At 42.9% G+C, this 18,008-nt stretch overlaps 1 protein-coding gene across 1 annotated transcript in view; it reads left to right on the top strand.

The window, feature by feature from the left end:
• Nucleotides 1-12,520: 12,520 nt before the first annotated feature.
• The window catches only part of LOC147900392 (DEAD-box ATP-dependent RNA helicase 26-like), a 30,141-nt gene continuing 24,653 nt past the window's right edge, over nt 12,521-18,008 (top strand). Inside the window, exons 1-2 of the mRNA XM_087376713.1 lie at nt 12,521-12,722; nt 13,153-14,147. Of these exons, the coding sequence (XP_087232839.1) occupies nt 13,390-14,147 (758 nt within the window). The 5' untranslated portion in view covers nt 12,521-12,722; nt 13,153-13,389. The remainder of the gene's footprint in view (nt 12,723-13,152; nt 14,148-18,008) is intronic.

Below are 18,008 nucleotides of genomic sequence, written 5' to 3' on the forward strand. Positions count from 1 at the left end.
CTTGTTGTAATAGAAGCACTTGATCTTCTTCTTTCTCTTTTTATCATCAGAAGAAGATGGGTTACCAGAGTCCTTACCCTTACCTTTCTTTGATCTGGTCCAAAAAGTCGAATCTTCTCCAGTCCTCGTCTTTTGACGCATCTCCTCCTTCAGAAGCATCACGCTGAAATCCTCAAAGTTGAGGGGTGGATTTCTATTCTACGTATTCAGTGCCATAATAAGACCGTCGTACTTTGGTGGGAGAATCTGTATGCACCTTCATGCTAGATTCTCGCTAGTGATGGTGATGCCAATCGCAGTCATCTGATCGCGTAGATTCTTCACCCTGGTGATGAACTTCTCTGCTGCTTCAGACTTAAATAAGTTCTCGTTCGTGAGTTGAGTCTCTAGATTCTGAATCCACGTCTGATTCGTGGTCTCATACTGATTTTTCAAGACCGCCGTCCATGCCTCCTCTGCTGTGGTGACATGTTGAATTAACGCCATGACGGAATCACTAACACTGCAGACAATAGAACACAGTGCATCTGCATTTCTTCTTGTCCACACGAGAATCTCATCCGCAATTGGTACTATCTGTTGTCTTGCATTGGCTAGATACGGTCTCGCAACCGGCCTCACATCCACCCCAGTAGCGGTGTCGCAAAGCTTGTATGCGCTTAGGATGGTCTTCATCTTGAACTTCTAGAGTGGATAGTTAGAGCCGTCCAACTTTCTGCTTTCGCCGAACAGTGGGATTCGTAGTCTTGCGGGCTGGGCCATCTCTCATAATCTGCTCGCAAACAAAAACACTACCAAATCTTCTTGCTAGAGTCCAGGCTCTGATACCATGAAAGAAAATAATACAATGTCTGTGCTCAACAGATAACAGGATCTCGTACGCAAGAGAGAAAACAAGATAGTATGGAGAATCAAAATTTTGATTACTATAGAACTGATACAATAGATGGCGCTGCCTCCCAACCGTGCGCTCTTGTGAAAGAAGCTTCCATGGCATGTTGGAAACAGTAGAAGACGGAGGCTAGATGCTAAGGAATCAGGGTTGCTGTAGCCAGTGATGAAATGGGCTTCATGGGCTTGCTCTTATATAGCCACCAGTCGTAGTTGGTTAAGCTCAATTGGGTGACCGACCCAGTCCACCCAAAACAGTCGACTGGGAGTCGGTCCTGAAATAGGCCACCGACCATATGATAGAACCGGTGCACAATACAAAGCAACTAACCTACAGTTTTCGTTCGGCCTAGAGCCATCCGGGATCATCTGAGGCTTCAAACGGGTCCCACAACTCGAGAGTGGGCTGCCCCAAGAAAAGCTCCACTTACCCTCAGTGGGGTCAGTCAAGGGATGCCTTCTCGCACTTGCATGTAGCCTAGTTGGCGGTGTGCCAACTCTATCTGAAGCCGTCCAGCCATCAGGCCACACATGGCCTCCATCTGGTGTCCAAACTAGGACCTACCAGATAACTGAGCTACTCAAATTCCTTCTCCTCATATGGGGGGCTTACAAGTAGAGTTAGCTGGTTCCCGCGTAGTTACACGCGAGAGTGGAGCATTGATATCCAACAACCTAGCTTTGGTAGACCTGCGCAAAATAGGCTCACTACTAGGTGCTCTCAAAACATCCCTTGTCTTCCTTACTCCAGGTGTAACAATAGAAGGAATACCCAACTCATCATCAAGGCTCTGTTTTGAGCCACTGGATTCACCATCCACATAAGAGTGACCTATATTCACATCAACCATGGGCTGATCTACTTTCTCTTTTCCTTTTCGTGATACTTGCATACCACTATCTGCATTGCTTTGAGGAGATCCTCCTGATCTCAATCTGCCTATCCATGGCAAAGTATGTGAACCATTGCTAGAGGACACTACAGGTCCACTAATATTTTGTGATTGCTACTGTGAATTCTGTGCAGCATTACCATTTTGTGCATCTACATCATCAATCACATTTACTGGTTTATACCAGCTGCTCATCTCATCAAAAACAACATCTCTGCTCACTGTAAACTTACGAGTAGAAGGGTTATAGCATCTATACCCTTTTTGCTGCAGAGAATAACCAGTAAAGATGCACTTATCAGCTTTTGGATCCAACTTGGATCTCAACTCATCTGGCACATGAACATAGGCAATGCAACCAAAAACTTTCAAATGAGAAATATTTGGTTTCCTGCCAGTATACCTCTCCTCTAGCGTCATGCCATCTGTTGCTGTAGTGGGAGTCCTGTTCATTATGTAGACTGTTGTAGCAATTGCTTCAGCCCAAGAATAATCTGACTAGTCTTTTTCATTGAGCATGGCACGAGATACCTCTCCAATATGCCTGTTTTTCCTTTATACAAGTCCATTTTGCTATGGGGTGACTACATGAATATTGCTGCTTTATGCCATGCTCCTGCAGGAAACTTGCAAACTCGTTTGAGAGGTACTCTCCCCCTCCATCTGACCTTAGGCATTTTATTTGCAGGCCTGTTTCTTTTTCAACCATAGCTTTAAAAGCTTTGAAATGCCCAAACACTTCACTTTTCTTTTTCATAAAATACACCCAAACTTTTCTGGTGTAGTCATCAATAAAAGTGACAAAATAATGACAGCCTCCAATAGATGCAGCTTTAGTAGTCCACACATCAGAGTGAATTAATTCCAATGGCCTCTTACTCTCTTGAACATGTCTAAGAAACGGTTTCCTTGCCTGTTTTCCAAATTGATAGGCTTCACATACCTTATGCATTTCTGCAACCTTGAACTTAGGCAATCCTACAATAATATTTTGGGCTTGCATTAATTTAAGTCATTGTACATTAACATGACCAATGTGTTTATGCCATATATCAATATCTGCAACTACACCGGTCCCATGTGCAAACATTGTTGCACTCAATTCAGGCATGTCCGCATCCAACGTAAACATCCTGCCCTTCTTCTTCCCTTCTGCTATCAAGCAACCTTTATTTTTCATATCCTCAGCAAAGCATCCATGAGGATTAAATCTAACCTGCAAGCCCTGCTCAACCATTTGACCAACAAAAACTAGGTTCTTGGTGATATTCGGGACATGAAATACATCAAAGAGTTATTTCTTTTTTCCATCCTGCATAGACAAAGGAATTTTACCAATCTGCACAATAGGATGTGCAGTATCATCACCAGCTTATCAACATACCACACATCATTGCTTTTTTTTGCACTTGTCATAGAATTAGTCATGTGCTGCACCATAAATAGATGCTCATTTCTATCATCACCGTGTCTACTAGAGGATGCATAATTACCTTGCTGCAATTTTCCAGTCATGATGTCACTCTGCTTTTTATAGCATTCTTTAACCATATGACCCATTTTACCACAATAGTAGCATTCAACATTGTTGTTTGCATTTTGGCCTCTCTGCCATCTACCATGACCTCTTTGGCTCCCCCTCCCTATAAAGTTACCACGTCCTCCATAGGACTGGTTTTCTTGAATTTGCTGCATATTCTGATTTCTGCCATGGCCTCCAAATCGGCTTGCTCTACCTCTGCCTCTACCTCTTCCAGCATTTGAGTAGAAGACAACTTCTTTTGAAGTTCCTCCTGAAGAAGATGCACCACCATTTCTCTGCTCTTTAGAAATTAGAAGAGCAATCAACTCCTCAAAATCAGGAAAATTCTCACGGACGGCAATGGATGTCCGAAATTGCGCATAATCCTTTCCTAGAACATTCAAGGTCACAGAAACTAAATCATCATCTTCCACTGGCAACCCAATAGAAGCAAGTGCATCTGCAATCTTCTTCACCTTCATGTGGTAGTCATTGATGCTCATATTTTCTCTCTGCACATTATGCAACTCTTGCTTGAGCTGCATTTTCCTGGCTTGTGGATTTGTGCTATGCTTTTTTGTCAAAGTGTCCCATGCCTCCTTCAGCGTGCTTGCATCCTGAATATGCACAATCATAGAATCTAAAATACTGATAGATAGCCAGTACATAACTTTTCTGGCTCTCTCATGCCAGCCTTTAAATGCCTGCAACTCCTGTTGATTGGGAATATTAGGAATAACTGGTTCTTGTTCAGCTCCAGTAATAAACTCCCAATAGACTTTGCCCTTAAGGAAATTTGTCATTCTAAACTTCCATGCTTGGAAGTTGTTCTTGTCAAGCTTTTCAGTGACAATTTGTGAAAGAGCATTAGACGCCATTACAAAACACTGCAAAGTATTCTGTCACTGCAAAAAAAAACACAACTTTTGCCTCACAAGGGCAAATTTGCAAAACTGACGAAAGTGGTATTTGACCACACAACCACTTCCTAGTGATGATTATGCACCAACAGGCAATAAGACTCATTCTGTCACTCCCAATATATCTGCGCATAGGCATACGATGTAATTTCTACAACTACTTTTCACTGACCTGCAGAATAGTGGTCACACAGCAAAAATAGGGCACTTTTCTAAGTGCCTGCGGAAAACTTCCGCCACCAAAACGGGCCCCGAAATGACCTCGAATTAAAAAAATAATTTCACCAAGGGCTTCGCCCTTGCCCGTAGCATATACTGCCCTCTCTGCATACCACGAAGAGTGTCCCAATCTGAAACAGTGCACTCTTGCACTTTTCGGCTGTGCTACCTGCAGAGATTTGCTCCCAAACTCGAAAAAAAGGAAAGCAACACTGATCCTCTTACTAGGACACTGCGAACTTGGTTTGCTTTCTTGAGCTTCTTACCACGAACCAAGCTCTGATACCATGTGAAGAGAGTGGGAGAGAAGGAAGGAGTCTCACTTGCAGCTTTCTCACATACACAATGGGGGAATATACACAAAGGTGGAGGCTGAAAACAGTTTTCCTCTTCTTAGTTGTGATAGCCAAAAGAACTCTCTTAGTACAAAAGAATAGGTGAACCCTATATGTGGGTCTCAAATCAAACTCAGCTAACTAAGGTGGCATACTAACTGAGCCACTAACTAGAGTACATAAAGATATAGCTGTCATCCAGCTATTATTCATGGGCGGTGTACCAACCGCATCTACAGCTAACAAGTCGGTGACATAAATGCACAACGGTCACCCTGGCATATCACGAGTGGAACTCGATATCTCAACAACCACATATGAACTAGATAATCCTTCCAGTGTCGTGGTTCATCTAGTTTTCTATATGTGCAAAAATACTTGCAAAAGGAGATAGTAACAGATAGATTTGGAAGATTTGGTTAATGTTCACATGAACCTAAAAGGGCTCTAGATGAAAGACAACAAACAACTAAGAGTTAGATTATTACTGAGTATTATATTAAGTGGAAAGATAGATCCGATGAACATTCAATTTGGAAGAGAGTTGGTCACTTCGAGAAAGTCTTCCTTAGCTTTATTTTTAGGATAGAAATATCTGAAGGGGGAAGACTTTTACATCCCTAGTTAACCCAAGTTAGCTATTGACTCACTTATAGTTTAGGGGGACCCTAGTGGGTGGAGTCAATGGGTTAGGATGGGTATTCCTATCTAGAATGTTATATCTGGCTGGAGGTGTAGAAGGGAATGCAGCATGTATGCTAAATATACTGGTAGCATGAGGCTGTATATTTGACATAAGGACTTATTTTTGTGGACACTACTTAGTACCTACATTTAGTATATAGATAGTGGATGCTAATAGAGGCATAGGGGTCATTGGCAACCTAGTTGCACATCCCTTGTGGATGGGGCTTCCATTGGTATAGAACATGGAGGTCTACCAAGCTAGGGTATCTTTCTTGTGACCTCTAGTACTTGGGGTGTGTGCATTGTCTATGACAACTAAGTGTTTTGGCTCCTAGTTTGTGGTTTAGTGACGATGATCGCGGTAGCTAATTTGATAAGGGAGTCGTCTCAAGTTGGTAGGTGGAGGAATGGAATCATTCACAAAATTGGCAAGCTAGTGCAAGAAGCTTGGAGTCCTTCTTGGGGTGGGAGTTTCAATTTTGATAGTTTTCTTGTAAAATATGACTTTGCATTGTATTTAGTCTTTACACACAATAGACTAAAAGGTGAGTTGTGAAAAAGTGGGTGTCTCTACAATAGTGGGGATATGTATGCATATTTACAATCGACCATCGATCATCAAAGGACGTTTTCTCTTGCATCATACATAATATTGACTTTCATCAAAGAAATATGAAGTGGTTGGCAAGCATAGTGTGGATGCAGTTGAAAAAGAAGAGTGTGAGGGAGTAACCAATTGAAAATATGATGGGGAATTGATTTATGTTCTAATATTTGGCAATGTTTAGCAGTGGAGACTGGACATTAATCCCCAATGTTTGGTCATCACCCATATTTCTTGGATTATAATTTTACACTCATAATCCCATTGAGATCCCTAGTAGGACTTTTCATATTCCCATTGAGGCCCCAATTACATGATGAGCTTGTGCAGGTGATTCTCCCATTCAAGCTTCCCAATTCCTCACAAGTCTAGCACTTGTAGTGTGAATCCATGTGTTGAAAATGAGGAATTAAGGCCTCATTTACAAGCATGCTCTCATCAACATCTCACTATGGTAGGATGATGATCATATCATAGACATGGAATCATAAAACTAAGTTGTAACCATGCAATAAGCTCACAAACAAATTGAAATGCAAGAGCAAACTTCACATCCCATGCATGCACTCCACAAAAGCATTTCCAAAATGAGAATGCATGTTATTTCCCTATAAAACATCTAGGGAAGAGCCAAAAGATCACACGTATGTAGGGTATTGAGCAAGCATTCTGAAACCCCCCACTTGGGCTTGAAATCAACTCCATGGCATGGTGGTGGATGCTCTAGCTACTCGCCAATGCAAATGTATCTCTATCGAACATGCTGCAAACTTTGTCCATGAATGTTGGTCATCATAAAGAGCTCATTGCAAAGCTAGTGAGGTAGTTGATCTTCACAAAGCCAATTTAGGGAGCTCTAACTTTCTACCATGTGCTAGCAAGAGGTAAGCTTATCAGGAAGCTAGTTTGCTATTAGTGGTAGACGGAGCGGACATGTGAGTAGAGTTGAGGGGAGGGACTCAACCATGAATGAATGGGCATACAATTGGGGAGGGGTGTACCACATGTCTGGCTTTGGAAATTCGCTCATGTCTTTAAAATAGCATGACAAATAATGGTCCTCTCACTTGGAGTGGCACACCTTTTTTTTCCCCGAAGTTAAAACCCCAGGATTTGGCCAAATTTGAGTATTATACGGGGCCATGAAGTTAATTGGGGTAATATCAACCCCAAATGTGATTCCCCATCACAACCCCTAGTAGCCTAAAACAAATACTAATGCCCTTTGTCAATAAAATGGGTGGAAAATCTGTAATGTGTCATGTCAAGGGGATTTAACATCTAAGCTACATATCCTCAAGCTTATAAATGTTCTTTGGTTGGTGAAGGTGACCCCATTTGCTTATGATCCAAGGATTGAAAGGTTGCCATGTCCATAGAAGACGGGTGAAGAACTATGACATTGAGCAATGTTGAGATCTATGGTTGTTGAAGAATGAGGAAAGTGACTTTTCACCATCATTTACGATGGGGTTTGTAAGATGAGGTAAGTAATGATAGTAGCATTGATGCTTATGGTTCGCAGAAAGCCAGGGGTGATGATGATACAATTGCTATGACTCAAACATGTGGTGTATTCAAAGGATGGTGCTTTGCCATTCAAGTCAATTCATAAGTTTACATAAGGCATGAATAAGGATGACTAGGTATATCGTACAGTGGCTTTCATAGTTGGGAGAATGCATCATCCTAACTTTGGAGGGGAGGATGAGGCTTCCACGCATGATTCGCAATAAAACGAGGGTTTTATTTGTTTTGAGAGCGAAATTTTGTGTGTGGCCTCGAGGGTTTTTAAAGCATTTGGACGCCAAGTCCACGATGCTTGCCCCACTAATGGAAAAGCTCGCTATTGATGTAACCTTTCACAAATGGGTTGGACAGGAATGCCCCTCTTTCCTATCTAGCGTGCCTAGTCATGGATGGGAATCCCTCATTCTTGGGCAACCTTTTCATCTCGGCCATCTCTAGGCTCCCCAGATGTCACCCAATCAAATATTCTTCCTTTGTGAAATCATAGCCAAGGGCAAGGTCCACCCCATCTTTTTGTTGGGGGGAGCTTCTACAATGTTGAAGGTGCTACCTGGGCGGATGACTATTTCTATTCTAGAGCGGCGCTATTGCTGGGTGGATGCTTGTGAAAGCAACCCATCTGTCCCCTTAGTTTTTGAGCCACCTAGCTTCTACAAGGGGGCACAAGCTGTCCGGATGGTTGTGAAATCCCCCCTTAGGTTTGGTCCCCATGGATCGGTGTATGCTACATGTTTGACTATGTAGAGCCATTTTGGAAGTCCCATGCAACCAGTTGTCACCCTCCCGTGATTTTTGTGGAGCCAGTCCATTGGATACAACGAGCCAATCCAAGGGGTGGCTAGGGGCACATGAAATGCTCACTCTGCCTTCTATGTGCCATATACAGACTGCATTAATGCTATCTTGCTGGTGACCTTCTGACCCCCTACAGGTGGTTGACGCAATGATCCGATGAGAGAAGGCCAGTTGCTTGTAGGATTTGCCAAGTTGCTCCTTGACTTTAGGTGCTCGAAAATGCCGAGTCAGAGACCCATGCTCTTGGGAGAAGCTCTTACAAGGCTGCTGATATATTGAGGTTGGGTTCACACCACCTGGGATGCCCAACTTACTTCGGGTGATGTCATTTGATCATGAGTTGTCCGCTTGTTCAAGGAAGGGTGTGCGGTAAACCCGCCCCCCTCCCCGCCCTCCCTACCCCTCCCCCCTGTCCCCCCCAATTGGCCCAAGGGCTCGACACCCATAGCAACACCAAATTGAGGTTGATGCAGACTGCAAGATTTCCTTGATATATAATAACTAGAGTATATCAGGAGTGAGCGTGAATGAAGGCAGAGTCCTCTGGTTGAGCACCTATGGCTACGAGTTGATTTGTGTGTGGTAGACCCACCCCCCTCCATGCCCTCCCTACCCCTCCTCCCCCTCCCTTCCCCTCCCTTGTCTCCCCCAACCGGCCTAAGGGCAACACCAATCAGAGGTTAATGCAGGCTACAAGGTTTCCTTGGTAGCCTTTGGATCGCTAGCATTGAACTTGAATCCCAACATTTTATCAAAATTTAAAGAAAAAAACAAATGAGTAAAAATATTGACATGAGATGTGATACAGGGTCCATTGGGACCCAATCCTCCCTGCAAATGTCACGGGTGGTGATTTATTATTGACTTGGTGATGTCCATATTTTGGAAATTGAAGCCCAACAAATACATGAATAAGGCAATGCTCACAAGAGCTCATAACTAATCTTCGTTGTAGTCTATACAATATTGCCACATGGACTACAACCATATGAATAAAGGTGCCATCATCCTTCGATGTTGCATCTAGCTTGGATTTCTTTGCTCCCTCGCATTGAGAACATACATCAAAAGAGAGGAATGTTGTAAGAATTTAGATTGAAAACAAGCAATTTTGAATAAACAAAAAATTAAAAATATTTATATGATAATTAGTATAACCACACATAGTGTGGGTGGGGAGGCGGCGCGCTTCCTTCCCCAAAGAGTTATAATCCGAGGGAACAGGCCCTTCCCCATGCATCGAGAATCACAGAGAATATTAGCGCCGAGAATAAGTCTCGCAAATAGATAAGATAGTGGCATATTACCTAAATGTCAATAGTCGTAATCGTAGTCAAACACTGATAAAATCACCATGAGTGACGTGCTAGGCGAAATTTAAAATTTTGTCATCTTTTGGCCATTTATTTGACCTTGGAGGCAGAGAAAAGACCATGTTGTTGCAGGTCATCAAGCTCAAGGAGCACATGCTTTGATGTGGAAGCCAAGTAAGTCTTCAATAAATGAGATCCCATAATTATACTTTTCTTGGCCAATGAATCAACCACGTCAATTTGCCAAAGTGAAGCAAAGAATGATAGATCCAAGATCTCTAGTCAATTCCCTTGATGATATTGTGGTATTTTGACACCCAGTGAGCATACACAACCTTCAATGCTTCAAAAACCTTTTTGCCCTCAGGCGTCTCCAAGCCACCTCTGAGAACACAATTTGGCTTCAAATCTTCAACAACGGTGCCATGATTTCTCCACCACGATCTTGTCTAAACATCAATGATCATTCGAGCATACATTTAGAATTTATTAAGAGACAGCCTTGTCACCTTGTTCAATAAAAAACGTCCAACCTTGAATTGACCATGGAGTCCTCTCTTTTTCCCATTGAGATAGAAATCCTAGACCTTACTTGAAAAGAATACAAAGATGGATTAAGCACGTCCGCATGTGCTCGTTGTTGTTGACCTCCGCTAGCAGCACCATCCAGTCCGATTCCTAGGATTGACATCTAATGAGCCCATGAGGGCCTTGCCTTGTGACCTAACGTTGAAAATTCTTCTCTTTTTCTTCTTCTCCCATTCTATATTCCCACGGCTCTAGGCAAAAATTCCATGCTCCTAGATAAAGTAGCTTGCAATCGTTTGCAAGTGATGCATGAGACTCTGGCTTGCCAAAAGGTAAATGAAATGGGGATGCATTAGTTTTGATTGATAATGACACCACAAATATTTTTATGTCTCTTGCAACTCTTATTACACATTCCTCTTGCTATGATGTTGTCCTGTCTAGATAGGACTGATCAAATTCTAGTGCGCTAAACACCATCTACTTTGTTCTCTCTTTCTCTTTTCTTATGTTCTCTTTGTTTTTGGGCATCCATCCAAAGCTCAGCGAGCTTGAGCTCCTTACACTTTCTGTCATGGCCTACATCGCCTCCAACGTATCCTTCGTTGATCATCAACCGTCTCTCAATCGAGCCATCCACTCTTCCATCCAAAATTGGCTCCGGATATCCCTTCCTCATTTGCATCACTAGCCATTTCTATCATTTCTCATATGAGTTTTGTATCCTCGATTGATACACCCTATCAATTCGTGCCTTGCATTTGCATCATAACACAAATTTCTCTATTGATTGTGTTCTTCTTAATTTGTTTGTTCAATTAGTACGCTTTGCATGAAGTGGACGCTATTTTACTATAGATTTTTACTTTCTATTGTGTGACATATACTACAATCGTGTAGCAAATACGAGCAGTATGCGCCCATATGCGCTATTTCCTAGTCCTTCTCCTTGGCATCCTTTTGATTGATGCAAGCTTTGCTGCAGTTGTGCGGCTTTATACATAAATATTCTATATCAAGAGATATTACTCTTAATGCGTCACAACTTTCAACTTTAAGCTCATCAACGGTTGTAACCGGATCAAGAGCTTCGTCTGTCGATTCATGGCGAATGATGATTTTCGATCGACCCGTTACTTAGTACTCTTTATAGGAACAGTGCCATTGGTTCCAGCTAGCACCTTGTATTTATCTTTCCTTGTGAAGTTTGTGCACTCAAAGCTTGACATTCCCGCTAACACCCTCAATATGTAAGTTGCTACCTCGTATAAGGTTTTTTCGCCATACATTTTGCACCCCGTCTACCTCCAGAATCCTCAAAAATTCCAGGAACTCATCAGCCTCGTGGGATCATAAGAACTTCCTCTCCCTCGTGTTCATCTAGACCTGCAGCGGCAGCAGCTCCTCTAATTTAGCCAACCCATCCATGCTTTTGGCCTTGGCTATCCACAGGTGGGCAGCCAGAGCCTGATATCGGAAACAATGAGTGTGTTGGTAGTAGATGATCCGGAATTGCAACACAGTTTCCAAGTCTTTGGGTGTGATATGTGAGCAACCAACAGAACGATTGTTCATATGGCCACTACGACAGTTGATGAAGACGATCGCTCCTCTTTACGAGTTGCACAAAGCTGAAGGAGCTCTGATCGTTGGCTTTTCTAGCCGAAAAAGCATTAGTTTTGTCTTGTGTCTGTTTGTTTGATGCCGTCGTTGGCTTCTCCATCATTCCATGGTTTTAAGGTCATCGAGGTGGTTGTACAAGTACGTGTAATGAGGAATGGTCAAACTATAAAAAATAAGGGGCGTCGAGCTTCAAAGAGCTGGGGCAAGGAATGTGCAGTTGTGTCCAGGAAAAGCTAGTGACGACGAGAGCGAACAATCTTCCAAGCTAAGGGAAGCATAGAGCCATTATTTGTCTGGCACCTCGTGAACTACAAATAGATGAAGTGGTAAAAAAGCTAAGAGGGTGCCTCCAATAAAAGAGGATTCACACCATTAGATCTTCACTAAAATCAAAGTCTATAATTATGACAAGTGGCTTCATAAGGGAAGAGAAAGGGAAAACTTCCTCTTAGGCTGCCTACCGTAACTAGACGACATCAGGAGGGAGTGTGAGCGGTGGCGGTGGCGGAGTGGTGCGACGAACTCCGGTGGCCGTCGCCGCGGCGCGACGGGGTTGGTGTAAACCCAAGCAAGAGGGAAGAGAGAGAGGCTCAAAGAAAATATCAATGAAAGAAAATTAGGGCAGCTACTAAAACCCTTCTAAAACCCTTTCAACAACAATCAGTCATCTCTCTCATTTTGTGTGTTTCTGAGACACCATCAGAGCACAGAGGGAGCTTCAGCCCTACTTCGCCATAGCCAATTTCTTCGAGTTTCCATATTTTCTTCACGATATCGTTTAGCAGCAAGCTTTTCCTTTCATCTCTCTCCCTTTCTTCGTTCATCGCTCTTCAGGAATTTCTCGCCACCAAACTCTCCTGAGGTTAGTGCGATTTTTGCATGGCTGCCTGAACTTTTTGGTAGCAGCGCCGAGTCCCCTCCTGGCTCGGGAGAGTTTGAGTAGTAGCGCGTTGCATCATAGCTGTGCATTCTTTTCGTTTTGACATGGTTGCGCGACAGGCCGGTGCATTGCAGAGAGGCACCCTGCGGCTGAAGCTGCGCTTGCTCTGCAAACGAGAAGAGTTGCCTTCCTTTCGGGTAGTTTCTGAAAGGAATTTAATCGCCTCTGAACAGCTTATCAGGAGCTGTTTCTCGGCAGCTCCTTACTTTCTCCTGTCGGCCCAACGAGAAGAGTGGACTGGAACGGTCCTGCCTTCGCAGCACAGCCGCATTTTGTTCCCTAGTCGATGATCTTGCTGTTGTATTGCATTTTGTTGTAGCTCCTTCACCTTAATCCCACAATGTCTCATCAGATTTTCGCTAGGTTTGCCGCCTTCTCCTGGCGTGCACTTGCTGCTCCTAGCTCTGCCAGTACAAGCTCTTTAAGGGTGGAGCGCTTGCGGACCGGTACTCTCTTTCGACTTGGAAGCCGCAGGCTGCTTTCATCCGGTGGTAAAAAGCGCACGGTTGATGCCCCACTCGATTACCTGAAAGGGGAAGACAGGCCGCGAGTTTATGCCGTCGGAACTGCACGCAGTAAAGCGCAGCGGATGGTCGTAATTTCATGCATTAGACAGCAGCGCACATACTACTCGGGAAGAGCAGCTGAATCGACCACGACAATTGTTGAGCGTGAGAATACTCAGAGGGAAAGAAGCGAGGGGACGCCAACTGATTTCGAAATGTCGAAAGAGCCGAGATACAGCAGAGCAATTGGTGGGGAGTCTTCTCGCTTCTCTAATAATTCTGTTAACCGCTGGACGCCAGCTGGGGAAAAGCTTCATGGCCGTATGTCAAACGGTTTCAGTGAAGCTCGAGCCTTTCACTCTGCCGTGGGTGATGATGAATCAGATGATACCGATGAGTATACCCTGGAGAAAGAGGAGTCGAAGAGCAAGTCTAAAAGTTCGGTTGCAATAAGGAAGAGGCGAGTGGCGACTGTCGAAGAATCCGACTCGGATGACGATTTGAGTACACGAAGAGTCAAAAGGGCGAGTGCTCCGAAAGAGAAGATGAAATCTTTGGGGATTACGCAAGGTTCGCGCATTGGAGCGAGTAGACGAGCAAGCATGGATGAAGGGAACACGTCCGATGATGATTTTGAGTATGAAGCCCCTGCAAGGAAAGCAATTCGTAAGGAAGCTTCTTCAGTGTCTGAATTAGAGAGTCTGAGAGACAGAAGAAGCGTTTTGAAGAGACAAATAAAAACACCAATCTCCAAAGAATATGATTCAGAACCTGATTCCGAGCCTGATTCTGAAGGACCTGAAGATGACGATTCCAGCCCTTCACATCTAACACAGACACGGTACTGCTAAGCCTCTCTCATCAGCTATTCTTAACGCCGATCTATTTATCTTTATTTCAAAGAAGCATATCGTGGTGCTGTAATTTTTCTTATGCTATTTCACTGTTTACTTGTGCTCCTTACATCCTCAAGTTTTACTGAGATTGATTGAAGTAGTATCTTTTTGCTAAAGTTTTGTGCTAGCATTGGGTGAATAATTTGTTGTACTCTCAGAACATGGTAGTTTCTTTGGGATAGTCTTTGGCATGCATGTATAGATTCATTGCAAGTACCTTGCAAGCTTGCCTGGCTAAATACTTAACCTCATGGTATGGAAATCCACTCATGTAGCATGGAACTCACACATTGCTTGTGTGTGTGTGTGTGTGAGAGAGAGAGAGAGAGAGAGAGAGAGAGAGATTCCTCTTGCTTAGAAACCATTGGAGGGCTACTCTTGTTAATGGGTTTGCTGTGCATGTGATCAATGCCCAATCCTTTCTCCTTCAAGCTATACTTAGGCTCGTAGAGTTCTGCCAACCTCATTGCTTCTTTAAGAGTGCTAGGATTGAGGGCTGTCACATCAGCAGCTATGCTGGGATGGAGTCCGTAAATGAATTTAAGTAGCCAACTTCTTTCGTCAATATCATGGACAAACATTGGATAATTTTTTATTTAGTTCCTCACAGAGCCTTGCTGAGATAGTTGATACCATTCACAAACAAGTTTATCTCTAGCAATAGAAGATAACAAATGTCTGAAACATTTGCTCCTTAAATTCCTAGACTTAATTCCCAACCAGAGAGAGAGTTTCTAGTTTTTTGAGAGATTTTGTTTCTTGACTTGCTTGTTTATTTTTGCTTAGTCACCTGCTTCATTTCTTCTTTATTTCTTGTTTTCATTCTCTTTTGTTTATTTGACGTATTTTAGTAAGCACTGGGTTTGCCCAAGAGACTCCGCGGGTCTTCAGAAACCCAGTATAGCTGCTTATGCTTGGGCACTGACGATGACATAAGTGTTGCTTTGCTTGCTAAGTATGTCTTCCTTTTGTTTTTCATAAAAGTTTTTGTTTACCTCTTTTTTTTATTCTCTTTCATTTTCTCTTTTATATTCTCTGTAGATTTTTGATCTTTAGAACAACAAAAAATCTAAATTTGTATGATTGGACTTATTCTAGTCTTACAAAGGTATACTAATTCCCAACCAGATGTTCAGATTAGGTATAGATGGAATAGAGTAGGTCAGATTAGATGGAAAAAATCAAAAGCCCCAAAATTTTAGGGAAATCATAACTTCTGATAGTGAAAAATGCACCTGCTGGAACCAATTTCGAGGCAGGATGCTCTCTCTCTCTCTCATGCGTTTGGGTTGGTGTATGTTTCTCTTTTTGTCCCTCTCTCCCTCTTTGTGCGCTAGCTTACTTACTATCTCTAGTTGCTTCCTTGAGTTTGTCAAGATGTAGTAGTGTTCACATGGTCTGAAAGTTATTTTGAGAATGCACTAGCCTTAAAAGCTCTTTTTAGTGTTTGTTATTGAGAACGTTGAAGTCACACCTATATGGAACATTTCCTAATCAGTCCATTAGTTTGCTTATCTATGATTTCCATTGGACCTTTGATCTTAACTAATTATTCCATACATGTAACTTAACCTAAGGAGATAGGTAATTGAAGAGCCCTTTATTTTTCAATTGACAAATTAATTTGACAAGAAGTAGAGGAAGCAAACCACAAAGCAATGGTTCAAAATTTTATGCGAAGAAGGGATTTGAACTCAAGACTTCTTCTACCTCTCAAGGGGTCCTATCACAAAGCAATGGTCCAGAAGTAGAAGAAGCTAATGACAAAGCAATGGTTCAAAATTTTATGCAAAGAAGGGATTTGAACTCAAGACTCCTTCTACCTCTCAAGGGGTCCTATCACTATGCTACATAGAGATGTTTAAAAAAATTGAATAAAAGGGACGATATAAATGATTACCCTCATAAAACAAGGCACATTTTACTCAAATAGGGGGAAAAGGATTGCCTCGTCAATGTCTCCTCCTGACTCTTCTCCTTATCCCTCCTCCCCTTGCCTTTCGACATCTCCCTTCGTCCCCTTTCAACTAGTTAATGAATTTATGATTTCCTTGGGGCTTTTTTGTAATTAGGAGGATTTATTGAGCTATGTGATGCAATTTGCAGCCACCTTTGCCCCATATGTGCCAAGCCCATTAGAGATTATAGGGATGGCTTAATTAGTCCACTTTCCCTGCATTACAGCTTTCAGACGGAAGCAATTGTCTTCCCTATCTTGAAACTAGCTCTAGTTTGCATGTCCTTTGTTGGTATTCCAAGCAACGGTCTTTGAAGATTTTGTAATTTTCTTTTGATACTTAGTCCTCAGAGCTTGCAAGAGTCTGGTGGTGATGGCTTATTTCATAAGTGATGATGGAGCTTTCCATTGTGGCTTTGCGTTGCTAGACTCTCTTACGTTCATATGACTTTTACATGTTGCTTCAATGGATTCCCTCCCTAGTTGCTTGCCCCCAAAATAGGGCATAATAACATTTCTTGAAAGTGGGACTCTAGTGGAAACTAAGTAAAGGATATGGCAATGGGGCACACTGCCAGACTATTCTCAAGAGTATGCTCACAGAGTTTTTTCAGCCGGACTGCACAGGTTATTCCTTTGTGGGCCTCCGGCAAAAGAGCTAGCGGCACGACATATTCGATAAAGAACAGACACACAGATCACACTTGGACACATCTCATCCATGTTCAGGGTTGGGCCGGATCGATAGGGGTCACCATAGCCCTAGTTTGATGTAGAGTCACTGCCAAGAGACCACACCAGCCAGTGCCCACAGATAGTCGACAATACTCTATCATTGACTTTATACTACCATTGTCCCATTGATTGCTGGGTACACCATGATCTTCTTCCTTGAGGGGGAGGCTCCTGCATCTGTGTTACTGAACCGGATTTTGTGTTGTACTTTGATGACACATGATGATAGTCGTGATGGGGAGGGTCACCTTGATGTTATGTTATGACCTTCATCTGTGATATTGAACCGGATTTTGGTTTGTATTTTGATGACACATGATGATAGTGGTAATGGGGATGGTCACCTTGATGTTATGTTATGACCCTGTTTTGATGGTCTTATGACTATGTAGTATGTAGCATGGGTGTTGATGCTCGTTTAGTAGCTGCATCCTTTCAGCTTGTTGTATCAGGTTTCTCATAGTCTCATAGATCCATTGGACTCTAAGACTTTAATAAACTCTCTCTCTCTCTCTCTCTCTCTCTCTGTCTCTCTGAAACGAAGCTAATGATCTTCAACACCTCATGTCTTGTAGTACATTGACGTTATTGAGATGAGCAGTGAAGATAGTGCAATCCTACACGTACTTGGGGGTAGTCTTCACAGGGCCAGTTTTCAAGATGGTTATGCGGATGAGCATGACTCACTCGTGAACAAGAACCTTTGGCGCGACTAGAGAGGCTGTGCTTTCAAGTGTACTTTTAGGACCCGTTGACAAAGGTTTGGCTTTTTGACACTCTAGTGAGGTTCACTGCCATGTATGTAGTATCTTTCTGGGGGAGTGACCTTTCGGCGACAGTGTGGAAGAGATTTGAGTAGTTACAAGTGATTATGGGTTCTAGGATGATCCGTATTAAGCCCTCCGTCCCACATCATATCGTACAACACAATTTACCTAGACACCTCTTTAGATTGATGCTATTTTTCAAACATTGATATTACTCCATAGAGTATGGGCCTTATCTCACTAGAACCTACCGAGGCTAGCACTAGAGTCATCCATACGATTACTAGGAAGCTGGGCTGATACATGATATGCACGTGTATCCACATGGCTTGCCAGTCACGGTAGCC

This window comes from Dipteris shenzhenensis, chromosome 7 (genome assembly GCF_047967505.1).
Source record: "Dipteris shenzhenensis isolate YYH24624 ecotype China chromosome 7, Dip_SZ_1.0, whole genome shotgun sequence".
NCBI classification, from domain to species: domain Eukaryota; kingdom Viridiplantae; phylum Streptophyta; class Polypodiopsida; order Gleicheniales; family Dipteridaceae; genus Dipteris; species Dipteris shenzhenensis.